Raw genomic sequence first — 27,080 nt, 5'->3', positions numbered from 1 at the left:
ATATTTCCATTTTTTTTAGTTCTTTGGTTACAAACCAGTCTCAAGACTATCTAAGTTATTAAACTAATACTTTTGGATCCAATAATTGATCTGTAAAAATGAAGCACAAGAAATAAACATATGCTTAACTTATTTAAGCATTGTCGTAGCTTTTGCATAGATCTTCAATATTATTAGACAGTGAAATAATACCAACTAACATGATTAGGGGAGTATTGTTAATAAAACAGTTTAAATTTTCTGTTAATTTAATTGTGTACATATAACTTTATATCAATATTTTGTAACATAAGTTAAATTTTCCTCATTTTACCGTCATAATAACATTATGTTGCTATGGCCAAAACATGTTTACACATAAGTGCCCATATATTCGTTCTATTTATAGTGTAATGTCTGTAAATGCTAAATTTCACACTCGGCTATTTATATTTTACTGCATAGCCTCCGCCTATAACCTTGTCCGCGTAGATTTTATGCGATCTTCATAATATCATTAATGTCTATAAGAAAATAATGTTAGTTTTTTTAAATATTTTATTCTTTGTTTCGATATTTAATACTTTTTTGTTATTTGACATTCTAATACTCATTGCACGTGAAGGATCTTTTAATTATGTGTACTTATATCTTTTAAACATTACATTAGAACAAAAGTGCTTTATTACATGTGCCAAAACAATATGATAATTTTGTCACGTAGAGCATCGTAGAGGTTTCTAGAATAAAACCGCAGATGATACCTATTTTATTTATTTACTTAATGATATACGTAACTTAACATAGTTGACGAATTGTTGTTAAAAACAGTGCATTAATAAAGAAACATAAATTCTTTCACAGCATTTTGGTTTAAAACAAATTCGGCAGGCTTAGTGATATTCTCGACTTTGTGTCCATCTTCTAAATTGGGGAAAGCCAATTGTAGTTGTACAGTGATATATACGAACGTCGAAGCGACGAGTTTGAATACAAGGCCGGTGTCAAAGAAGAAGACATCATAGAGAGACGCACGAGCATCTCTCACTTCCAATGTCGCGATAACGTCTTTCGTTAGCTTGACCATCGCCGCTGGAAAAATTAGCAATTAGCATTCTTTTGTTCTCAATTCTTAGAAATTTTGTTCTTATTTACCTACGAGAATAACACGAAAATTTGTTCATGCAAAGCTAATGGGTACATTGATGTAAGGACGTCGCGTCGTTACGTTACGCTTTATGTAAGGCCTAATTTTGATGAAAGGTGTTTTTAAAGATTGGTATAATTAATTGTTAGTTGAGGACGGTCATGTTATGTTATAAATACAGCATAAATTACTCTGGTTTTTGAGGAACATTTAGCGGTAGTTTATTTATTCAATAGCGTTTAAAGTCATAAAAAGCAGTTTGAATAGATAAAGTACCGCTAAATGTGCCTCAGAAACCGGGGGTTAGTTAATTAATGATGATCTATTTAACAAATAAACCATCAATAAGTGAATTAAAACGAATCAATTAACTATATTAGGAACTAGCTGAACCGCGCGACTTCGCTTGCGTCACATGAAAAAAAAATTCCCCGTTTTCGTAACAGTTTTCGTTGCTACTCCGCTCCTAATGGCCGTAACGTGATGTTATATAGCATAAAGCCTTCCTCGATAAATGGTCTATCTAACACTGAAAGATTTTTTCAAATCGGACCAGGAGTTCCTGAGATTAGCGCGTTCAAACAAACAAACAAACAAACTCTTCAGCTTTATAATATTAGTATAGATAGAGAGAATGACTTTCAAAGAACCATGATGTATGGTTTAAATGTTACCGATTTTAAACTATACCGTGAAGTAAAAATGCGAATAATTTGTTACTTTAGCATGTCAAAAGAAAGTATTACGTAGAACGTCTTTATGAATGGCTGTAACCATTTCCAATCGTGTCACGTACAGGGCTTTACAACGAAGCATGCTGAACTACTTATACGTGTTTGGCTAATAAAATGTATGAAATAATAAAGTGATGATATTTATTGTGCCATAAAAGTGACTGTTTTAAAGTAGGTAACTGTATTCATGTCCATATTTTGATTGCACACATAGAATGTGACATAGGTACAAGTCAATCGTAAATAAGTATACAGGGTGTGGCGTAAATAATGGATACTCCTTTACCAGCGGATGGGCGACCACCCAACTGATCTAAATATCAAAATTTACCTCTGGCACAAGTATCATAGTTTTGACTACAAAACGGAACTTCGACAAATTCTTGTACGACACTACTCTACTCCGACAAAATGGCACTCCGATGCGTTTTAATTTAGACAATACTAGAGTTCGATATACCTAGTCTCAGACACTATTGTACACCGACAAACCGTTTCTTCGACATAACTTTAATAAGAAACAATGCGACTTCGACAACATACTCCTTCGAAAATAATGCTAGGTCGACAGCAGTAAACTTCGAAGTACTCTTCTCAGGCATGTTGTACTTCGACAATATCGTAAATCGACGTGACACATCTAAGCCACCAATGTATATCAAATTTTTTTTAAATGTATTTTAATGAACTATTTTTACAGCATATTTTTATTTTTCATAGCAGTGATAGCCGAGTGGTATACAGGGTGTCCCAAAACTCAACGATAATCCGAGACAGGATGAAAGGCTAAGTCATACCGGTTATAGGAAAAATAAAAAAAAAAATCCATATCACTTAGTTCAGCAATAATTGACACTTTTCAAAAAAGTTGAAATTCCACACACTTTGTCGCATTTTCAAGTCCTGTGATCACCAATGTCACAATTTCGCTGTGTTTTTTTTACTTTCGTGATCTTAATTAAATATGCTATTAATCGTATAACAAATTAATGCACAAAACATTGTTAATTTAATAAAAAAAGTTAAGTTTTAGTGAGTCATCTTTCTCAAAAATATCGTTAGTCAACTTTGACGCTTCATACTGAAAAAAAATGTACTACACTACCCGTGGCAAGTTATTTCAAAAGTTGGCGCATTTAATCAAGATTTCAAAATGGTATAACACTTGCCACTTTTCTTGCCATTAAAAATGTTATTTTTATTTGAACGAAGAGTATCCTCGCAAATGGATCGGACGCAGTGGTACAATTTTATGGCCTCCTCGTTCTCCCGATCTAAATCCAGTAGATATTTTTTACTGGGAATGCATAAAAGAAAAAGTATATTCGAAATCAATACAAAATCTATCAGAACTTCGCCAGAAAATTGACACAGCGTCAGAGGAAATAAATGCAAGGAATTTTGCTTGACTGGTGAAAAAATCTTTTGTACGCCGTTGCAGAGCCTGTATTCGTGCCAGAGGAAAGCAATTATTTTTAGTAAAGAGGTAATTGAGTCAGTCCATAACAAATATTTAATGTAATAAACATAATAGGTTATAATAATAAAAAAAAACAATGAACGAACCATCGATCTTATTTAATTATTCTCCTTAAACTAAAGTAATTTTGAATTGTTTTCCTCTAGCATGAATTCAGGCTCTGCAACGCCTTACAAAAGACCTTTGCACCAGTCAATCAAAATTCCTTGCATTTATTTCCTCTGACGCTGTGTCAACTTTCTGGCGAAGTTCTGATAGATTTTGTATTGATTTCGAATATACTTTTTCTTTTATGCATTCCCAGTAAAAAATATCTACTGGATTTAGATCGGGAGAACGAGGAGGCCATAAAATTGTACCACTGCGTCCGATCCATTTGCGAGGATACTCTTCGTTCAAATAAAAATAACATTTTTAATGGCAAGAAAAGTGGCAAGTGTTATTCCATTTTGAAATCTTGATTAAATGCGCCAACTTTTGAAATAACTTGCCACGGGTAGTGTAGTACATTTTTTTTTCAGTATGAAGCGTCAAAGTTGACTAACGATATTTTTGAGAAAGATGACTCACTAAAACTTAACTTTTTTTATTAAATTAACAATGTTTTGTGCATTAATTTGTTATACGATTAATAGCATATTTAATTAAGATCACGAAAGTAAAAAAAACACAGCGAAATTGTGACATTGGTGATCACAGGACTTGAAAATGCGACAAAGGGTGTGGAATTTCAACTTTTTTGAAAAGTGTCTATTATTGCTGAACTAAGTGCTATGGAATTTTTTTTTTATTTTTCCTATAACCGGTATGACTTGGCCTTTCATCCTGTCTCGGATTATCGTTGAGTTTTGGGACACCCTGTATAAGTTGACACCTCCCAAGCAAGTGGTCGCTGGTTAAAATCCGAGGCAACACACCAATGACTTTTCGAAGTTATGTGTGTATTAGAAATAATTATCACATGTTCCAACGGTGAAACGGTGAAGATAAATCTTAAAATTCAAATGAAACAGTTTTATTTTCATAAACAAAAATAAAAATGGTATCTCATAATAGGCATCCTTACCCTACCACTCGGCTATCACTGCTATGAAAAATAAAAATATGCTGTAAAAATAGTTCATTAAAATACATTTAAAAAAAATTTGATATACATTGGTGGCTTAGATGTGTCACGTCGATTTACGATATTGTCGAAGTACAACATGCCTGAGAAGAGTACTTCGAAGTTTACTGCTGTCGACCTAGCATTATTTTCGAAGGAGTATGTTGTCGAAGTCGCATTGTTTCTTATTAAAGTTATGTCGAAGAAACGGTTTGTCGGTGTACAATAGTGTCTGAGACTAGGTATATCGAACTCTAGTATTGTCTAAATTAAAACGCATCGGAGTGCCATTTTGTCGGAGTAGAGTAGTGTCGTACAAGAATTTGTCGAAGTTTCGTTTTGTAGTCCATAGTTTTTGAGATTTTGGCCATTTTGTGTGTTTTTTAAAAAAGCGATTTACGCTCGATCTTTTTGATGCTGTGATCACAATTTAAGGCTTTTTTTAAATCCGTTTTTTGCAAATAAATCCTGAATAAATGTGCTATTGAATCTACAATCTTGTTTTGTTATTACTACTTATTTTTTATTTAAATTATGCATTCAAAGTTGAATTTTATAATCTTTCACAACATTTGTGCAACTTTGAGCACTTGCGGTGAAAAAAAAATGTATGGTGGCTTTACTGCCCACGCCATAAATAATTTCTAAATTTTATTAGAATTCTAAATTGGTATAACATGCAGCATTAATACCGATTATTGTCAAAATATTAGAAAGAACTTAAATTTTTAACACTTTTGCCGGTCGACTATTTTTTTTTTTCACGCTAAGCGCGTTCTAGATTCAATAGCACATCTATTCAGGATTTAATTGCAAAACACGGATTCAAAAAAAGTCTTAATTTGTGATCACAGCACCAAAAAGTACGAGCGTAAATCGCTTTCTTAAACACACATAATGACCAAAATTTTTTGCTAATAAATCCTAAATTGATGTACTATTTAACCTAATATCTTGTTTTGTTATTACTACTTGTCTTTTATTTAAACTATGCATTCAAAGTTAAATTTTATAATTTTTCAACACTTTTGTGCAACTTTGAGCACTTGTGTGCAGAGTTGAAAAAAAAAAAAGAAATACGAAACATAAATACTATTCAAATAATAAAGATAATTAGAAATCTAAAGAGAACTACTCTGTTGACAAAAAAATCATTTTTCATCAAATTGTAATACATTATTTTGAAATAGACTTGGTAGAAGCAGCACAGTTCCAAACTTTTTTATCATCTAAATAATCTTTAATAGTGTAATAACCCTATAAACATGAATATTTGAAAGCAAACTTAGCTTAAACGCGCTGATAAAATAAAATTAGGCGACCGCCAAAAGTGTTAATAATTTAAGTTCGTTGTAATATTTTGACAATAATCGGTATTAATGCTGCATGTTATACCAATTTAGAATTCTAATAAAATTTAGAAATTATTTATGGCGTGGGCAGTAAAGCCACCATACATTTTTTTTTCACCACAAGTGCTCAAAGTTGCACAAAAGTTGTGAAAGATTATAAAATTTAACTTTCAATGCATAATTTAAATAAAAAACAAGTAGTAATAACAAAACAAGATTGTAGATTCAATAGCACATCTATTCAGGATTTATTTGCAAAAAACGGATTTAAAAAAAGCCTTAAATTGTGATCACAGCATCAAAAAGATCGAGCGTAAATCGCTTTTTTAAAAAACACACAAAATGGCCAAAATCTCAAAAACTATGATACTTCTGCCAGAGGTAAATTTTGATATTTAGATCAGTTGGGTGGTCGCCCATCCGCTGGTAAAGGATTATCCATTATTTACGCCACACCCTGTATACTTATTTTTATATTTTGCTCTTGTATTCGGTCGTGTTGATACACTTTTCCTAATGCTCTGACTGTGTTTTTCCATAGTTATGTGAGACATACCTATGTTATTCAGGGGAGAGAGAATTTCTACGGGTGTTATTCCGCAGAATTTCATTGTCTTTTCACTTTAAGAACAATATCTAAATTCCTTTAATGTTAGCACTGAATACTGTAATAATGCTTTAGGGACTAAAAACTAATTTGAATGAATTTCGAACACGTTTTCGTTAAGAATTCAGTAGCGCAAATCTCTACAGTCGGTACTATCGAGTAGCGAGAGTTAGACATGTAAAATGTACTGCCAAAGTAGTTCTTACGGATCCCGCTAGAGGCGCTGATCAGATTTTCGTGCCAAATTTCTCGATAGCTTGCCTTTAGTCGGTAGTCGATATATTTAGTAGAGAATCGAGTTACTCTAAATTGCGCTTACTAACGTTATATCATTAAGTGTGGCCGCACCGGGCAACACGCGACAGCCACAAACGCCGCCCCAAGAGGCAAGAAACAGCCACAAAAGTAGCTGAAGCGCGCGACAGCCACTTGTGGCCGATGGTTGACACTTGCTGTCGATTGTTTATCTCCACCTGTATGAACCACAGACTACGTGCGTGTGAGAAAGAGAGGGGGGCGAGTGGCGTGTGGCGGCTTTTTGTGTCGACGTTAATTAGTGGCCGGTGTGGGCCACAAGAAGCAAGCTGTGACGATTTGTAGCGTGTGGCCGCCACCGGCGCAAACCGTGTGCGGCGTCCATATAAAATGTATGAAAATTTCAGGAAATATGCCAGTGGCGGCGTTTTTGGTTGTGGCCCGTGGCCCGTGTGCGGGAACCCTAAGTCGTGATTAATATCAAAATATTAACTAACCAGAACTCGTAGGCTTCAGTTGTATGTAGGCGCATATAAGTTTAGTCTGCTCTATCTGCCTGTAAAACATGTCAGTGAGTAAACTCATTGCGAGTATGTAGAACCAACTGGCGATAGCCCAACTCGTTATAACGCTGGCACGTGTCATTCCCGTCTGGAACAATAGTTTCAAACTTAGTCATAGACGTCAAGCCATATCTGGTTATATTTATTTCTATATTATTAGTATGTATTTAGCAGAATATAAGTATGTTTATCAGTCATGGATAAAAGGATAAAAGTGGCCTTTGTTTTATTCTGGGTCTTCAGATACCTATATACCAAATATCATCGTAATCTGTTCAGTAGTATTTGCGTGAAAGAGTAACAAACATCTATATAAATATACATTCTCACAAACTTTGGCATTTATAATGTTAGTAGGATATAGTACATACTTAAAAATGCATCGAATACTATACATTTACTTACCGAAGCTTCGATGTACATAATGAATGTTTGGACAGTTACAAAGGAACCCATCATCACAGTGAACACTCCTAAAGTAATCTGAAAATATAAGATTTTGAGGTTATAATTCTTAACTATAAGTAATATCACTTCTATTTTTTTTATATATCTCAGTTTTTTATACTTACAGTAAACCTGTAGCATCGTTCAATATGACGTAACTGCTTGAAAAGAATTTTGAAAGCGATGCTAAAATCTTTATGTGGAACTCTAGAGTGAAAAGTAATCCTATCATTGTACTGATCTTTCCAGAATAATCGATGAAACAGCAATTGTTTTGGAATGTACTCCATTTTCATATTTGAGACTTTTACTAACGCCACGTTTAAATACTGAGCTCTTGTCGATAGAAACATGCAGGAGAATAAAAAGAAGCAAAAGTCATCGTACGCAAAGAATATCCAGAAGAAATAAGCACTTCCTATTATATGAATTATTATTGTTACTTTAAAAACGCAGTACATATAAGTCACAATTAGAATCTGAGAGAACCCTACTAATATTACTAAAACAATGTATATCCTGATCGTTAATACGCGCAGAAACTCCGTTTCTTTGGCTCCAAGGAATTGATCGAGTTCTATGCAATTTTTGATTAAATCGGATCCTCTGTACTTATCTCCGAAAGTAATTTGACATAATAACAAGTTTGAGAACACTGAGAAGTGTAAGATTGCTCCAAATTCCACGGTACTTAGTGTTTCTTCACTGAGGTTAGCGGTCCACAGAATGGTGAAGGCTCCAAGATCTATCATGACCACGATAAGCATATTGTAAACCATTCCAATCCAGCTTCTTGGTACTATTTTGCCGTTTCTAATTACAAATCGACAAAAACCTGTCACTTCCAAAATTCTAAATGTCGTAAAAAATCTTTGAGCGTATTCTTTCATAAGGTTATCTCTTTCGGAGTCAGCCATTTTTCTGATATACGTGGTTCTCGTATAAAGTTCTACGATTGACTTCGTGTCATTTAGTACATTGTCATTAATGATACGTAGATTATTATTGGTGTTTTGGAATTCATTAATGATAATAATCTAGTTGTCCCAAGAGTGACATAGGCTTTTCAAATTACACTCAAGGGTTTTGATCAATATCGGAATAATAAAATCCTATCGATTTGCTTCGTTTTTAATGGTAATATTAATATCAAAAACATTATGCTGATGGAATTTTGATGTGGACACATACTTGATGACTTCGGAAAAATGTTCTTCTTTGCCCTCAGATTTTAATAAATAAAATAAAACATAAGACATTTTATTCATGATATATTGCTTATCAATACAGAGTAACAAATTGTTTGTTTCTTAAAATACAGATTGAAATCGTATCGAAATGCTAATAAATGCAACAGACAAGTATTGTATAACGAAGGCATTGCGCTATCACAATTGTTACGGACCGCCGTCGACGTATCGACCAATGATAAGCCAATATAAAAGTTCAGATCTATATATCTTACCAAATTGTACAAAATACTTTAACAATTATCTTTTTTAAAAATCTCATAAATGCTAAGTAGGTACTACTAACATATTAGGTAATATTACTTTCTCAAAATTTTACTACTATTTTCTAAATTTAGACATATTTACAATTCTCGTACCTAATTTTATCCACAAGCTTCGCTGTGAAAGCGCAAATGTATCAATTGAGCATCATAGTCTTTAAAACCCTCTTTCTGTCTCGGAAGCGCTTCATCAAGCCGGCCTTGATGTCTTATTAAAATTATAACAATTGACGCATTAAATAACACATTTACACAATACAATACATATTCTCACACACACTCACAGCACAAACTGTAACCGATCAATATTTTTATTTAAATAATATAAATACTTCTAGAAATGCAGTTCAACTTGGTACGACATACCGTGACGCCGACGTTGGGCGCCACTATCGAATTTAAACAATTTTGTCATTATTAATAAGTACAAACAAAAAACAAACATAACATTTTTCTATAGGTACAATACAAATTAAAATTGTGACACAATTTGTGTTATTAATTTGAGAAATAATTAGGAGCTAGTATCACTAAAACGAGGAAAGAGATTCCTTACCGCGGATTTAATTTATACCAAAGCATACTTCTTTGATATTTGGTTATGGATCGGACAAGAAGTGTCATCCGATCCATAAATTGTTTCATTTCAAGTCAGCATCTTAAATATCGCTTCTAGCACCATCCAAATAAAATTCAACGCTGTAATTACAACAATCTCATATGTCTACCCTGGCTGGTTTGAAATGAAACTTACAATCGTTATCTATCAGACAAACGGACTAAAGCTAATATTTTAGCCTAACTTAATCTAGACTTATGATAATCCCGTACCATCACCAAAGATTGCACATAATACCCGATACTTTGATTTTTTAATTGCAGTCATGCCTTACTTCATAGGCCTAGTGGATTATTTCACATTGACTGTTAAAAAATTAAGGTATTTTTTCAATGGAACAAAACATGGATACTGTTCCGTAGTTAATACAAACCGTATTAAATATGATTTTCTCTTAATCACGGAATGTTTACAATAATAGTTTGGAAGACAACATCGACTACGTAACTAAGAGGAATTTCGAGTGTGCAGGCTCAATTTGAACTAAATTAAGAACTGGGTTGTTTAGATAAAACATTGTATTACTTAAAAACGGACGGAATAAATTCGTATTGTTAAGTACATTTCTAATGTCATATTCATTCGATTTGATGACCATGTTGTTGAAAAAATCCGATACCTTAATTGGTACCTGTTCTTTGACACTTGTATTCATTAGAGACAAAATGTTCTCATGTGTTGGACTTGAAGTAAACGCATTACATATAGTTTAATACTCGTAATGCGAGTCCCTGAGTTCCTTTTGAGGCATAGTACAAAATATGTCATTAATGATTGCAAGTACTAATAGTAACAGTTCTGTAATGATCAATAATTATAATCATTTAATTGTGTACTGGCATAGGCAGCTGTCCAAGTAGCTGGTTCGCGAACGACGCGTTTGTGAACTTGAAGTGTCGCTTGTCGTAGAACTTTAGCAGCGCAGGGGAATAAGGGTGCTGTTTTTTTAAATGCATGTAGTGCTCTTCCGGCTCTGATGTTGTGTGTCCACATTCTTCACATACGTACATCTGAAATTAAATAAGTTAGATTAGAACATATAAGAAAAAAAGATTGAACTAAATTGGTTTATGTAGAATATTTTATCAGTTGCAAAGAATTCTATGATTTTTTAAATTTAGATTTCGGTTATAACTTGAATGTGGAAATTACCTTTGTCCTCCTCTCTTTATAGGCGTAGGTGTGTTGAACTCCGTGTACTTTCAGGCAGTGCGATTCGAGAGAGCATCTTTGGGTAAACGATTTCTCGCAGAGGTTGCATTTGTAGGGTCGAACTCCGGTATGTGTCCTCGTATGCCGTTTTAAATCAAACGTGTCATTGAACCCTTTACCACAGAAAGTGCACAGGTATCTCTTCACATCGGAGTGACATTTCATGTGTCTGTTCAGAAGCCTTTGTAAACTGAAGTTCTTTGAGCAGACTCTGCAAACAAACTTTGTAGGGTCGTCTTCACTAACTAATACTTGTTTGTTCTTTTCCTCTTCTCTTTGCCGCGCATTGGCTTCGGTCGCAAGTGGATTCTTGACGCCATGTCCGCCGTTAATGAATTCTAACGGCAGTTCTGCTGGTAGACCCAACTGCAAATAAACAAAGATATTATTAGATTTACGTAGAATAATCACAAAAATGGTAAAATCATGATTCTAAAAGGGTATCGTGTCAAAAGAAAAGACAGTAATCCATTATTGAATTATAAGACAAAGCTTACTTTTTTTGTGACACTAATACTTAGAATTCAAGTGCAGTAAGTTAAAGCATAAGTTGATTTAGGCTCGGCGTCATATACTGACTTTATTATTACTTTCTATGTCGTCATATGATATTATATTTATATTAGACGACATTGAAGAAAGGAAATAAATCAAAGCTTCGCCTTAAAATCAAATAATGCTTACCCTTTGTTGCAAGATTTGAATTTTGCCATCGGAGGCAGAGCCTTTCTTGAGACTTACAGCAGCGGCAGGGCTGAGCGACGCATTCTCGATGTGGCTGCTTCCATCCAGCGAGTTGTTGCCGCCGGGCGATGGGAGAGATGTACCCGTTGGCGAGTCGAGGTCCAAGGCGGGGTGACTAGTGAAGGGGAAGGCCGGAGATAGTATTTGTTGTCTTTGTTGAAGCTGCACGTGGATTTGTAGTTGCTGCATTTGACCTTCGCCATGTTGCAGTAGTGCTGGAGGTAACTGCATCAATAAATCTGATCGTTCTTTTGCGAAGTTGTAGGAGGAACCATTGTTTTCTTGGCTGAATAAATAGTTTTTTTCATAGTATTGTCTACTTAAATTAACTTGCTCTGCTAATGATTCAATGTCAACAGGATTGTGTACTGAATCTGGGGTGATTGACGAAGATTCTCTGATGTCCGAATCTGTGATGGATTCTACATGATTATTTAATAAGCTAGCAAAATCTTCCGCTGAATCAGATAGGTTCCCTAAAATTCCTTCATTTGGTCCAGGGAACGTTAAAGTATTACTAAACTGATAGTTGTCTATGACATCTTCCCCCATATCTACCATCATAGTATCATCGAAATTGCTTCCATAATTACCAATAGCGCCTATATTTTCTAGCGATTTGTTTTCGTAATCTATTTCCTCATCTTTTAACGCTAATCCATAATGGGCATTCTGCATTAATGAATATTGTTTGCTTTGTTCCGGAAAATTAGTAGCGTTATCATTATTTTCGCAATCCATGTTGAATCCGTTAATCATGTTAAATTCATTAGAAAAGGTGCTATTGGCATTGAAAGAATTCTGGCCTCCCTTTGTGGATGGCCCTAAAGTTTCGTAGAACGGTGGAAGGCTCCCTGTAGGAGGACTATTGGGTCCATAGTTTGAGCGGCCATCACGGCCGTTTCCACCACTGCCTGAGCCGCCTCCAATTGCACCACCACCGCCAGAGGAGGGCGCCGTGCTACCACCGCCTGAACTGAAGCTGCCTGAGCCACCGCTTCCTTGTGAACTACCACTTGAGCTGTTGTTACCCGTTGATCTGCCATGACCAGCTGCAGCAGTCATTATACCAGGAAGCTTATTTCCTGGACAATTTCGGAGTACTAGAGATGGTCTAGCTAAGATTCCGTTAGCAATTTTAGAACTGCTTGTTCTTCTTTGTTCTCTTATTTTCTTTTCCGTTTCTTCATCTTCCGATTCGCCACGTTTCTTGGCAATCACATAATCTATAGGTTGGTCTTGTTCGGGTTCAGGCGCGGGTAAAGTTTGCGGAATGCTCACATCAGATAAGTCTTTTTTGTTGTTTTGGAATTGTGATTGTGAAGGTGTTCTCTGTATAACTGAAACTTTTTGGCATGTGACACTGTTGTCTATACCAGGTGATGGCGCTGCTTCGGGTGATGGGCTACTTCTGGAGGGTAGTACTACTGGGTCACTATCCAAGGAATCTTTTTCTTCCTTTATTAGAGGTTTGTCATCAGTTTTCTTTTCTTCTGCGATTACTGGTAAATATTGTTTGCGTTCTGCTTGTGTGAGGACGTGTCCTCTGCTGCCATATGGGACATCACCACCAAGTATTGATGACACAAATCTGAGTTCTTTTGAAGACTTTTCTCCTTCTTTCTTGCTTTCGCCGAAAACATCGCGTTCTGAAAAAATGAAAAATAAACATTGATTAATGCATTCTTTAACTAGTTTTTAAAAGGAGTTTTATTTTGTTTTATTTAAGAAACTTCACTAAAGCTTTTTTTACAATGGAGATAAAACAAGTTATAAAATAATAACTATTCGTCCTCGGCTTTTTACTAACGTATTCATGTGGCGTCGGAGGCATGAGGCCTCGTTGACGTCACTGGTATGTGCCTCCATAACGGTAATACTCGCCTCCACATATACGCTCACAGCATTATATACAGATATATTATACGTGTGTATGTAAGTGTTTTTGTGCGTGTTTGTCGCATTATTGTAATTGGTGCGCACACAAAGTGACAAAATCAATCTCGACCCAAATCTGCCAGCCATTGACGCCGCAGTTTTAATAGTTTTGTCAGTGTTGAATATTTCCTGTCTGCTTGTAATGACAGGTGACGGGGATCATAGTAGGTATATTATTTGAAAATCCTAAAATAGATTGCGAGTATAGAGTACCTAGTAATATCTGTAATTAACATGAATGGCTACAAAATGTATATTGTTTTTATTCTTGGTACTTTCATACTGCAAAGAGCGAGTGAGAACAAAACACTAAGAAAGTTAAATTTCCCTAAAAAAAAAAACTCCCTAATAGCAAAATATGCGTAGGTAGTCAGTGAAAGTCCCAAGGTTGGTCCAAACGAGTTTCTTTGCCCTTTCTCGGCTTTTGTTAGGGACCCAAGGACGAAGCCTGGCATTGTTGACTTTTTTTGTGCGGTGCTTGTAATTGTATGCGTCTGCGCAGCCAGGCGTGAAACGAGGACTCTCGTTTTGAATCTCATCGGCCATAGGGCACGAATCTATTGCTTTCGGTTTTTGGAAATATTTGTTAGGATGAATTCATCAACAAGCCTTTAGAGATCTTAAATATTTTACGATTTTTTTGTATGCCATTGGATTCTTAGTATCTTATATTTGTCCTCTTGCTGTCCTGGTATTGGATAAAGCTCTAACCTACAGTAGCCGATGAATAATTTATAAAGCAGTACTAAATGCTTTGACGCGCGGTTTGCATAATTGTGATGGGGCTGTGTTTTGTTAAAATGCTGGGCAAAATACCTGCATTATCACATGCGTACTTTATTTAGAGTTAGCACGTAAATTGCTTGCATAATAGCTGAATAACAGCTCTGTAAAATATTGTTAATAAGCCAATGCTAATAAAAGTTTTAATGTTCTTATGCAGTCACACCTAAAACATCGGTAATGTGTTCTTAATGAAATCGCTATGTGTGTATAAGTTTATGTAAATACACTTTAAAAACATTTGTCAGCAAAAAATACGTCTCGACTTTGAGACAGCTCACGAATTTGGAATAAAATTTGCTGCAGATGGAGCGGTATGCCGTAGCCGGCACACTTTATATGGCGAAGATGGAAATGATAACGTTAAAACGTGTGACAGAGATATATTAAAGCGGTTTGAGGTATGTCTTAATGTAAATTAGCATCTTTACGCCAAAAGAAATAGTAAAAATAGTATTTTAATCGACATTTTGTTATCCAGATGACATCCAAGTAACTAGAATGTTGTAATACTAAGAAGCATTATCTAGTTACTTAATATAAAAGGAAGGTGATGTAGAAGAGAAGATTTATGAGCATTGAGCAGCTGTAGTTTGATACAATTTTAATTTGCATACTCAAGATCACTACAAATATACTTAGTTAGATCAACACTGCATGCCCTCTAGACAAGGTTGTGTTACAGTATCAATTAGTACGAAATATCAGCTTGCCATGGAAAATATACACGCTTGAGTACTTAGACTCATTAGTATTATCTTAGACTTAATTATTTCCGATGTTACTCAGTAATTTAATGCCAATATATTTTTTAAACATAATTTTGTTTGAATACGAATATTGTTTTTTAAATAATGCTTTAATTAAAACGTTCACTCTCCTTGTGTTTGTATGTAGGTACCTAATTGTTTTTCTTTGTTTAAAATTTGATGTACTTACATAGAACAAAGGAGAATTACTAGATTATATCTATTTGACATTTGAAAACCAGATCGGTTTCATTATTAATAATCTAATCAAACAACATGATATTAAACACGTAATAATTATAACGAGGAATTTAATATAACATAATATTTGTGTATTTTTTTACTTAGTACAGAAATGGTTTAAAACAAAATAATGTATCAAAAGTTAAATAAAGACATTTAAAATAATCAATTTCGTCAACTTAGACTTGGTGACCCTTCGCAAATTTCCATACAATCAAGACATACGTATATTAGAGAAAGAAAACTTGACCCAGTAAATGAGTGAATTGTTCGATACAGGGAAAATAATCAAATAAACTTACTTAATACGTAAGCGGATATGAATGTTCTGATTTTGGGATTACCAACATTTGTTTATAATCTATGAAATCGTAACAGTTTAGATCAGTTTCATATCAACGCATATACACAGGTCATAACATCACAATACCGATAGTAGTTAATGCCGTGTTTAATATCATTACTTACTGTACTTCAACCACGGTCACGGTTACATCAGCACTTAGATGATCACCGTTAGCGAATTATGCTGACGTCATATTCGCTGATTGATATGTTCTCAGCATAATGCGTCATAATTACACTTTTTGTATAATCAAAACACGTTGTAAAAACGATGAAAAGAACAAGAATAATACATTTTCGAATGGTTGACCATTTGTTACCTTCTAAATACTTGAATTTTGATTCAATTGTTCTAATAATGCACCACTTTAAATTTTAATTGTCGATTCTCTAAAATAGTGGCTTGTCTAGCTCTAAATAATCGATATTTTTATGCTTGTTGCGATTAAAACAAACATAGAAAAATATATGTGCTACACATTTAAATAGCGCGGTTTTTATTCTAAAACGGTAAGTCAAGGCCCCGTAATTACCGCGTCCATATCTATTCAGTTACTCAGTGTTTCCTGTCGAGGAACAGTGCGGTGCAACCTTGAATACGAACACTCATTATTTGGCCATTAACGGCAGCCTTCTCCGCATCACATTTTGGCAATAATTAGCGATTTTCGAGTGGTTGCGCTACTTGAGTTCATACAATTTTGTACTAATGTACCTATATAGTTTGTTGTTTTTTATTCACTGTTAGGTATCAAGTAACATCGAGCTGTTTTTCCTTTTACGTCAGCAGAATTTCAATCTAATAGCGATAATGAAATGTGATCCTTATTTCTTCAAAGTTCAAATGTTTCCTTTAGTTTTTCCTCTACGCACGTTTATTTCTTTATTCGTATCTCTAGAATTGAGTTAGAGGTGGAAACAAAGAGTTTACCGAACGTAATGAGCGGCTATTGCTATTTCACGGTCGCTTATAAGTATTTGGACACAATTACTGAGGCATGTTTCGGTAACGCGTACCTGTTTATTAAATTACAATTGTATATCAAGCAATCGCCGAGTAACTATGTAAGACATTAATAACCTTAACACATTTTGCGGCTTGCACCATTACGACTCTTGTTCCTAGTAATTATCGACACATTAATCATCGACAAAATATTATCCAAAATGATTAATTACTGGTTGTTCGAACTGTTACGTTACACTGATACAATTTAACGCATAACAATACATAAACCTCCGGTAGTGATATATTATTTTTGATTAATTATTCGTTGTCCTGCATTATTGTAATTAAAAATACATTTCTTTATAACTTAGCTCTTATGATTTTTTTGCATCGTATTGCAAGTACTAATTGTAATATTGTCTATAAATTGCCATAACGAACTCTTGTCTAACATCATTATTTACAAATGACGGTTGCTTGATATGCTTTTGAATATCTAATTGAAGCTTATATTAAGTTAAATATCAGTTGGTAAACTATTTATTAGACAGGCAGATACGCACACATACACACATGTAGAGGCGGCAGTAAAACTTGCCCGAGGCATTAATAAAAACTAGCGAGGCAGCGGGGCGGACTAGTATGACCTTGCGGCGGGGTTATCGGACGCTGTTAGCATTTAACGTATTATAAAACGTAAGACAGCTATGAAGAACCGCTCCGGTCGGAGAGCACATAAAATTCCGTTGAAGCCTTTTTTCCATAAGCATAAGTACCGATAGCACACGGTACATAGCTGCGCCTGCGCCGATCGCACTGAAGAATCGGTTAAAAGGTCGCCTCGAAGGACATTTTTTGTTTTGAATTATTTATCGTGGGCGCGACCGCATGTGAACACCGTTTCGACCATATGTAAGCGTGTTACACACTACAAATCTGCAAACATTTCAAAATTCAACGAATAGTATCGGATGACTAAATATATTTTACAGCTACTTAAAGTTTTATGGTCGTTTCCTTTTACAATATTTTTGCAAAAACACTCACGTGTGAGTCTGACATTGACAATATGAAGAAAAAGCTGCAAAATTTGCAACGTCATTGTTTTCCAGCCAATCTTTGTTATGTTCGCATGTACGTTATCTACCTATGAATTGGCGCAGTCCAACACGAATACCTACCTTCCTACGCCCAGTACGCCTACAAATGTAATTATTTAACCTTCCGTATATTTTTCAATACCACCTCTGATACAAAAAACCAATTCTAATACGTCGTCTCTCAACCAACGGTCGCAAAAACTGTTCAACGCTTTATTATTATTTTGATCACGGCGTGAATCACAACCAGATTTGGCGAGGGTTAATGACCCAAATATGTTTAGCGAAGTGTTCAAGGCTAGCGTCGACTAATTCGACTAACTAATAGAAAAAATCCGGTATCTAAGACGGCAATCACTTATTTAATACATATGATTTCCATTTTATTAGAGGTAGCGCGGATTTTATTACTGGTTTATCCGTTAAAAACTATACCGTTATTTAAATTTTGTAAGGGCTAGTCAATTATAAAACTTAATATAGGTAACTTAGCAATCTTCTTTCGAATATTTATCGAATCAGACTTCAAATAAACAATGTATTTGGAACATCCTGTATTTCAGTTTGGGCAGTCAAATAGGTCAGATAATCCTTGAATTAAAATGGGTACCTACAAATTATACAGTCAATAAAAAATTCAGGAGTGATTTGAACGATTGACATTTGTATTGGAAGAGGAGTGACGTAGATATGGACAGATAGTTGTGTTTGGTTTTACGTATGTATGGGCGAATTCGGTGCATATTAAACTGAACATTCGTGAGCATATGTTCTATAGAAGTTACAAATTCGTGGGCGGTCCACAGCAAATTGCTCCAAAACACACGAAATGATTATCTTTTATTGCGGCATGACACAACAATGGAGGAGATGACCTTACGATCGAGATTTAAGCCTCGTTTTACCGCTCGCTATTCATTTTACTTATATATTAAACGACATTTTTTACTGCGTAAATATGCTTTTTGGGGGTTTTTGTTACTGAGTACAGTTTAAAGTTTAAAAATAAAGGGTATTCTGAAGTAACTTGATATGTAAGTTGAGATAAAAATGACAGCAGTTCTAGGTGGTCGTAAATGTTTGTGATAAGTAGCGGAGGGTTCGATGACGTATGTTTTATCGAAAATACCGACCCCCATTATGTATATCACGTCCATTTGTCAGGTATTGATATTAATGGTAATAGTGTATTACCTTTTTGGTTTTATGTATGTATCTACTGTTATTGTAACAAAACTATTAGAAGTGAGTGTATATGAACATTAAGTTACATTTTCCACACAAACAGGTGTTCAGTTGTTATTGATAGCTTGATTGTGATCCATAAGCTATAAGAACAGTTAAAAAATCCTGAACGACTAAGGTTTATAAACATTAGTATATATACTTACATATATTATGACTAAGTATAGAACTAAGTTTGTTGTAGTGGTGCAATTTGTCAAGAGCACGGTGCTTGCGCGTGGCGTCACTCGCGAGACGGACGCGTCCACGTCACGTCTGTATTTGTTGAAATTACCGTTTAACATGCCAATTGTTCATGTACATAAGTTATGTATTTTTGTAGTATGTTTAAAGAGCTATTTAGGACGGTCTCATGTTTTTTTTATATATGATAGTAAATCGAGTGGTGAACGCAGTTAATATTTTTACTCACTAAAGAAACAAATTTTAAGTTATGTATCGCTTTTTGGTAAACCAACCTTCAGGAAAAAGTTTAGCAATGATGAGAATGTATTTGTTACTTTTTGAAGTGGTTCTTTCGTAATTAGAATCCCGTTATCTTCGATGAAGCGCATAAAATTGCAGAATAGCGTTGCGGTTTATCTTTGACGGTGTTCTCATAGAATTTTATAATATCTATCACGCGAGCATCGACGTTGAGTTTTATTGTTTCCGCAATATAGGCGATTGGACACAGCCGCAGCGGCCGCCGCCTCGCCCCCCGCATCTTGTCATCCCCTGCTATGTTACCTACCGGCTTAATGATGGATACTTTTAAGAAATGTTTTTGCGGTGTCTACTGCTGTTTTATTTATAATAGCACCAATCAAAGTAACTGTTAAGACGATGTTAAAAATAGTTAAAATCGCCTTGTCTAGATGTTTAATTAATTTTATAATCCGATGACCTACAAGATTCTAGTTATCTTATGATACAATCTCGTTGGTTTTATGACTAATGCGATTCAAGTTCCTCTATTTCTAGGAATTATCGGTGAATCACCATGTCAATTGCTTTGCCAAAAAAATCTTATCGATTTCAGCAAAATTTCGTCAAATTGCGTAAACCACTATTGAATCTTTTACCTTAAGGATACTTGTGTTGTAGATAAATATATCTAGTCGTACGATAGTTTCAATAGTTTCTTTTAAATTATTTTTATGAGAGGAACCAGTTGTTACAACAAAGTATATAAAGAAAAGCAGATGCATGCACATAAGAGGCATTAAAAACAGGTTTATTGGCAATTAAAAGCGCCCGTATTCATCACAATATTATTCACAGCGCCATTGGCAACTTATTTGCCAGGACATGTGTACGGAATAGTTCTTAGAACAACTGGCGGTCACGTGCAGAACATCTTTGGAAAAAAAATACAGCGAGCCCTTGACTCGCCATCACTCAAGTGAGGCAACATCGGATGTTGACTCTTTAAGTCAATTTCCTTGTAACATGTACCTGGGAATACTCATGGCTTGCGTTTCGAAACGTATAAGTGTTTTTTCACAGTGAATCATATTAAAGCGTCACCATAAAACGTAATATCAACGGGTGTCCTGCGCCGTAGGGAGGGTCACGACAAGTTAATTTGGACAACAAAGCAACCGAATTGTAAATTGAGAAAAACTGAAGTTAAATATAAACATTTACAAGTAAACGGCATTGCAGGCGATTGAAATGCCATTAATAACAATTATACGAGCCATAGTCGTTCTGAGAACAGATTTTCTGCGCCTATTCTGAATGTAATCGCTTTTTTTATGATCGCCAATCTTTAAAAAGGCAAAACCTTAAAAAGGTAGCTGCAGTACAATGGGGTAAGGATACAATAGCCACGGCCACATGGCGAAATACGTTTCTTCTTTTTTGGTAACTCGTAAAGATGCAGATTTACTGTTCACATATATTATGGCAACACGCGATAACGCACACGACTCTTGTTTTTGTTTTCGGTCACGTTTGTACAATGATTTTGACCATGAATACGATTATTATTTAAGATTTAGTCTAACAGTTATAAATGGGGATTACGTTGTATTTTGACAATAATTAATTGTAATAATATATGTTGAGATATGAATAATGTTTGGTTATGTAATGTTGTTGAAGGTTTGGGTGACCACAATGGTTATAATAAGACAAAACTATGTAATTTCGAGGTGCGGTTGGGTGCATATTGTGCATAAGAGGCGAAACAACAGAGTCGAACCCTTGGCCTTAATGTGAACGTCAACAGCGCGTATGTTAATTGATGCGCACGATTCATCGCTGAAGCGGTGCTTAATTAAACGTATTATGTTCTGCAAGTGTTATTTGTTAGTCGTTGTACATCACATATTGGGTTATCTCATTAAATAGGCCGTGCTAAGTATTCTGCATGTGAGCTAATGAAGAAATTATTATAGAAGGTGATGAGCTATTGTATGTAAAGGCTTTTTAAACTAATATTTGTTAAGAAACTTACAATGAAATGTCCAATGACGAGGTTTCTGCAAACACGTTTCAAAAGCTTTGTACGGAAAATACGAAATTGACACTTGACAAGCAGATACACGGTAAGTTGTATAGTGTGTGTGATGCGTGGTGTATATCTTACTGACGTAGTTGCACGCAGCTCAGATTCGCACGATCGTACAGCGGCAAACCGCACGGTCATTCTTAATTATTCACGTGAATGTTGCGTGCAACGTCACACCTGATCATTGTCTAACATCCATCAATATCATCAAGTTATTAATATTATTGCGTAATTTTTGATATATTTAGAATAAACACATTACGGTAATTATACTCTAGAAATAATGTTTTGTTTAAATTCTCTAAGAATGTGAGAATTGCATAATTCATTAACTTTTTCGGTAACGGGTATTGTTAATGACCGACGAAGGTCGACAACATTAACCGTATGATTCTCACGGTTGCCGCTGAGGTGTGGGGGGAGGACGACTATTAAAATATCAAGAAAATATTTTATTTACGAATGTATTTATAGTGCCTATAGATTAAAACCGCCTTCTGTGCCTAAAGTAATTCCCATCGGGACGCGTAGCAGGCAACCCGTTGATGTCTTTTGTACTAACGTAACGGATGTATGCAAACATAACTTGAATAAATTAATTTCTTTATTATGTTACGTTACTAATAAATTTTTAGCATTGTTATTTCATTATAACATAATTGCTGTAACAGTTAAAATTGCAACTTGTATTTTTCAAGTTCAAATGATATAATTATTATGAAATGTAGCTTCCTTTCCGTTGTAGAACAGATCATATCAGATGAATGCATTAAAGTATGTTTCTTTAAATTGAATTGCTCGCTTCTACTGTGCGTAAAGTAGCCCTATTTGCTCCCCATCTTATTTATAGCGCACTTGCACTACAGGTTGGGGTCGTCCGACCTTCGGCAAGTCATCCGTGCCCTTTTACCCACAGGTGCCTACACACCTGTAATTACTTTATTCGTCGTTACTCTAGTTTTAAGGCTTTAAAATATTTTATTTTACTACATGCGGGGTAACGGTATTATGTTACATAGCCTTCTGTTTAAAATTGTACACATTTTATTATTATTTCATAACCCGTGTCCGTTATCTGCGATACATCAATATAAAAGGCAGGTGTAATTATTTACTGTTTTGTTCAAAAATACAATTATTCTAGTAAAAAAAGTGTAGTCTTAGTTTAGAAGTAAGTCTTAGTTTGGTGTCTCTTTATACCTATACTCGTAATATACGTAATACACAAGTAGGCAACCAGATTAGATCTAGATCAGATTCAAAATAAATCTTAAATCGGAACAGTAAATGTCTGAGCGTAACAATCGTAAACGTTTAGTAATTGGACGCAGAGCAAAATTTATGCAAATACGGGACATACACGTCACGCGAGTTAATTATATTGAAATGACAGTCGAGATTGCGGTGACTAACCTAAATACAAAGCGCGCGGCGATGGCTGGCGGCCGGAAGTCGCGCCATTGTCCCGCAACCATTGACACCTCGGTACCTATCATCCGGTCATTCCCGTACTGTGTGTCTACTCTCCACACTTCAAAAAATATTTCATCACACGTCACGCCTCTCATGTTTGCTCAAACATTTATAAAGACACGCCTCCGAATAAAATCCACATCAAAACACGTGAACGTCGTCTATGTAAACTTGCTAATACGTTTTCCTTATGTAGCTGTTTCTTTAGTTGAGTTGCGACAGCAAAAGGAAATATAAAATGAAAAAGATTTTCTTTAAATACTATATTGACCTTTAAATGCATTGCAGATCCAGTTCTTGAAACGAATAAGGTCTAGAATATTAAGTCCTTATCTAGCCTGGTTCTTCGCTTGTCTGGAACTGTTCCAATAGTTCGGAAATTTAAATAACCTATTCAATGTTGTTACCATTTGAATTCAAAACAGATAGCGACAACATCGTTTAGGCAAAAAGATTTATTGAATATACCGTCATCAATGTGTGTGAGAAGGTGAACTATCATTTTAAGAAGGAAACATGAAGCAAAATTTTAGCACGTCTATGAGAATAAACAATTCGTGGAAAAACGCAAAAACATGACAGTTATATCAGTGATTCACTGTCGGTAACTACCTGAGACCGTTAAACTGTCCCATGACGGTGAGGCTGACATTTATGTTCTTAATAATTGACATTATAAAAAACATAACAAAGTAAAAAACCTTATGTTTTTAACTATCTTATGGGTTTTTAAAACATTTGCGTAGACACGTAAAATATGACCATTTGAAATGCATTTTGGGGCAATGTGATTTTAAGTATGTAAAATTCAAAATAAATAATGTTATTTTCATTTTGACAAAACCAGCGACAGATTAGGATCACGCAAGACACACAAATGATCGCAGGTAGACATTTGTTAGCGGAGCGGAGCCGAGAACTGGATTCTGTTCAAGTGCGAGTATCTTTTTTTTGGATAAGCAAGTGGCCGTTAAGAAGGAAGCGATAAATAAAAATACAAGCGTTGGACAAAACGACAAAGATGACTTAGATGAATATAAGACTAACGAATATGATGCACCGCATGCATCTGAAGAAAGTGGATTGTCAGGCGAAGAAATAACTTTGAAACAGAAATTGATTAATTGACTACTACTCTAAGAAATGCCAAAATACAAACGAAACAGAAGGGATAGCTAATAGTTTGAAACCTCTAACAACTATTGATGAAATTGATCTAAGAAGAAGAAATGTAACAAGTAAGGTTATTGTGAATATCTGAAGACTTACCGGCACATTCTTTATCCTTCTTGTAGATGAGCGGAATTGGGCCAATATCAATCGGGAAGCCAGGGTAGAGCGGGTCGGTTTTGCTCGCAAGCAATTCCTGCCATTCCTGCTGTTCCAATAACCCCAGCTGCTGCTCATGCAGCCGCTTCTTGATCCAGAAGATTTTCGGCATCTTCGGGCGCTATTCAACACTACACTCGATCCTTCTGTTCGTCTATGTCACTTGGTCTTTTAAAATTCACAGGTCAGCATCATATCACACTGCACGTTAAATTTCCTCGCGTTGTTGATGTTTATTTTGTGCGTAGAAGCTAGCGGCACATGTGGTACCGTTGGCCGCTGCGAAAGGACTGAGACTAGTGTGCGGTGCCCGCGACACCGTTGCCCGAACAGGTCCGCCCCCGCCCGCGCCGGCGCCGCCCGCCCGGCCCCGTGCGTCCGCGCACCGAACCGAACACACCGCCGCCACACCGGCACCTCCGCACAACCACCGCTCCATGCACACAGCCACACAGCCACACAACCAGTAAAAGTGCTATTTTGTGTATCGTACCAGTTGTTCTGTCTCACATTGTTCTAACAATACTTAGGCCTCCTTTTATTTACTCTCCTCGTTATACTTACTATTCAATACTGACACTAGTTTATAGAAACATATTTCTGAAGTTATACATTGAACCTAATTATCATAACGGCTATATTTATCTTAAGACTTCATAGCACAAATGACATTAAATTAATAGGAAATTTTATTATAATATAATTTTATGGAATAATTGGAAGTTCTTATACAATGTATTTATGCTAAAAATACCTGCGTAATATATCAGTTCATACTGTCAGCTTTTACAATAAAAATTAGGTACTATGCGTATATAATGATGTTACACATGTTTCTGCCACTTGAGTATTAAAATTGAATCGCTCAACAATTGTCATGTATTTTCTCTATATATTGTCATTACCATAACACTGGCGCAGATGTAATTAAGTATTCATATTCTCTCTATTATTGAATATTAATAATGAAAAATACATATTCATCAGTAATTAAATTTCAGCGTAAACATTTAAGTCCAGGTAAGGACCTCACAACGTCTGTTGTCGGCAGCCTTTCAATTAACAGGCGGATTTGCAAAACAATGGAACCCAAAGGCTGAGAGCAATCACTGTAAAGGAATAGGGATTTACAAAATAGTTATGAAACAACGTCAATAAACTTTACAACTTGAATTGTTTAGACGGACTTTAGGAAATATATTTTAGTTATGTTCAGCGTCGGCGTCTTTGGCATTCATGTCACATGTTCTTGACGCCATCCTTTGGATGGATATTTTATTACTTTTCCTTAAACAGTTATACTCATAGTTGTACACAATATTGTGCATAGTTTGTCGGATGCCGCATCCAGATTACTCACGCCGTTTTTACTTTTCTGAACACCTTAGTACAATACACGCACTTCCTTCTTTTTCGTTTATGTTTCCGGCAGTTTCCATAGCAGCGGATGTACTGGCTTACTTCGAAGATATGCATTTAACGCGTTTTGCTTATTATAATATGTTTACAAATAAGGAGGACAAAGATTTCGAGGAAAAAGATATTCATAACCCCTAGCTTGAGGATAACAATCTCGAGAATTATCAGTGCCAAAGAAGAGATTATCTGGCCCGATATTTTAAGAGACAATCCCGAGAAAGCTGTCCTAGCATTTTTTGTTAACCGCAACTTAAGTATGGACTAAAGAAGGTGATTATTCATTTAAGGGTTTAGAAGAATAAAAAGATTTTGAGATTTGATGAATTTAGTCTGTTTGGCCACAGGTAGGATTAATTTTTTAAGCTACGTCTAACAGCTTTTTCAAAATTATTATTGTATTTAGCCCGGAGATAACGGGAGGATATTACAAGCAATTTTCATCCTATTAAATGTCTACAAAATGCTAGAGTTTAATATAGCAAAATTAATGACTGATATAGTAACATATTATCAAACTGTAACGCTTCGCTAACTTTGTATTATTTATTATTTTTTTGAGGTATTTTGTCAAAGAAGAAATGTCTCCTAATATTCATGCGATGTTATCTTTAGTGACCTCCAGCTCTCGTTTGAATGCGTTCTTTCATTTTTTTGTGTTTGGGCCTTCCCCGCTGTCATGAAAAGTGGCTCAAACTTGCACCCAATACATTTTTATTTAAACCAAAGTCCAATACAAGTTCAATTTGGCAGATATATTCGAATTTATTGACTTAATTAAACCTTTGATCTTTGTTCCTAAAATGACGTAACAATTTGGACTTTGGAGAGACTCCGATACGTCTATCAACCGTTATATTTGAAGACTTTAAGATGATAAAGCAGAGTAATATTTGTTTGTTTCTAATTTTACATTGACAATTTATTTAAAATCTCTAAAGATCCGTACGGAGCGCTATATAATAAGTCATGAAATTAGAAGGTCCAACTTAAGAATCTCTCAACCCATATAACATAAGATTAAAAACTAATTCGATTTCCACGGTTGAATTAGCCTCGTTTTAGTGATCATAAATCATTTTTCATTAAAAAACGATCCTGTCCAAATCGTAAAATACCATAAATTGCCAAGCCTTTTCCTAACACAAATAAAACAAAACTGTACTAAGCTACCGAATTGGTCCCGGGCGTTTTTTAAATAAAAAATGTAGTGATTTTGCGTCGGCTGCGTATATTTTTTGTAGGTCTTTGTAACA

The 27,080-nt window shown here is 35.2% G+C and overlaps 2 protein-coding genes across 3 annotated transcripts; both read right to left on the bottom strand.

Moving 5' to 3' along the window:
- Nucleotides 1–606: 606 nt before the first annotated feature.
- Nucleotides 607–7,276, bottom strand: LOC142974168 (uncharacterized). The gene is made up of 2 exons (XM_076116332.1): nt 7,157–7,276; nt 607–1,071 (listed from the first exon to the last, which is right to left on the bottom strand). The coding sequence occupies exons 1-2, from the start codon at nt 7,242–7,244 to the stop codon at nt 815–817; spliced, it is 345 nt and encodes a 114-aa protein (XP_075972447.1). The 5' UTR covers nt 7,245–7,276; the 3' UTR covers nt 607–814.
- A 1,651-nt stretch (nt 7,277–8,927) lies between these two features.
- On the bottom strand, nt 8,928–24,720 carry LOC142973941 (uncharacterized). 2 transcript variants are annotated; one of them, XM_076115966.1, is made up of 4 exons: nt 24,349–24,720; nt 11,698–13,406; nt 10,954–11,379; nt 8,928–10,811 (listed from the first exon to the last, which is right to left on the bottom strand). In XM_076115966.1, exons 1-4 carry the CDS (start codon nt 24,518–24,520, stop codon nt 10,626–10,628), a joined length of 2,493 nt encoding a protein of 830 aa, XP_075972081.1. In that variant the 5' UTR covers nt 24,521–24,720; the 3' UTR covers nt 8,928–10,625. The 2 variants fall into 2 exon arrangements, with proteins under 2 accessions (XP_075972081.1, XP_075972082.1); XM_076115967.1 differs by having other exon boundaries at nt 11,755–13,406; nt 24,349–24,719.
- Nucleotides 24,721–27,080: the final 2,360 nt, after the last annotated feature.

Source organism: Anticarsia gemmatalis, chromosome 7 (genome assembly GCF_050436995.1).
Source record: "Anticarsia gemmatalis isolate Benzon Research Colony breed Stoneville strain chromosome 7, ilAntGemm2 primary, whole genome shotgun sequence".
NCBI lineage: Eukaryota > Metazoa > Arthropoda > Insecta > Lepidoptera > Erebidae > Anticarsia > Anticarsia gemmatalis.
Note: the sequence above shows the minus strand (reverse complement) of the source record. Positions and strands in the feature narration are given on the sequence as shown.

Coding starts and splice junctions, on each gene's coding strand:
- LOC142974168 (XM_076116332.1), bottom strand. CDS start 7,244: ATGAGTTTACTCACTGACATGTTTTACAGGCAGATAGAGCAGACTAAA. Junction 1,072..7,156: donor ACTGAAGCCTACGAGTTCTG/GTTAGTTAATAT, acceptor TAATTTTTCCAG/CGGCGATGGTCAAGCTAACG.
- LOC142973941 (XM_076115966.1), bottom strand. CDS start 24,520: ATGCCGAAAATCTTCTGGATCAAGAAGCGGCTGCATGAGCAGCAGCTG. Junction 11,380..11,697: donor TTCAAATCTTGCAACAAAGG/GTAAGCATTATT, acceptor GTTTATTTGCAG/TTGGGTCTACCAGCAGAACT. Junction 10,812..10,953: donor ATAAAGAGAGGAGGACAAAG/GTAATTTCCACA, acceptor ATTTAATTTCAG/ATGTACGTATGTGAAGAATG.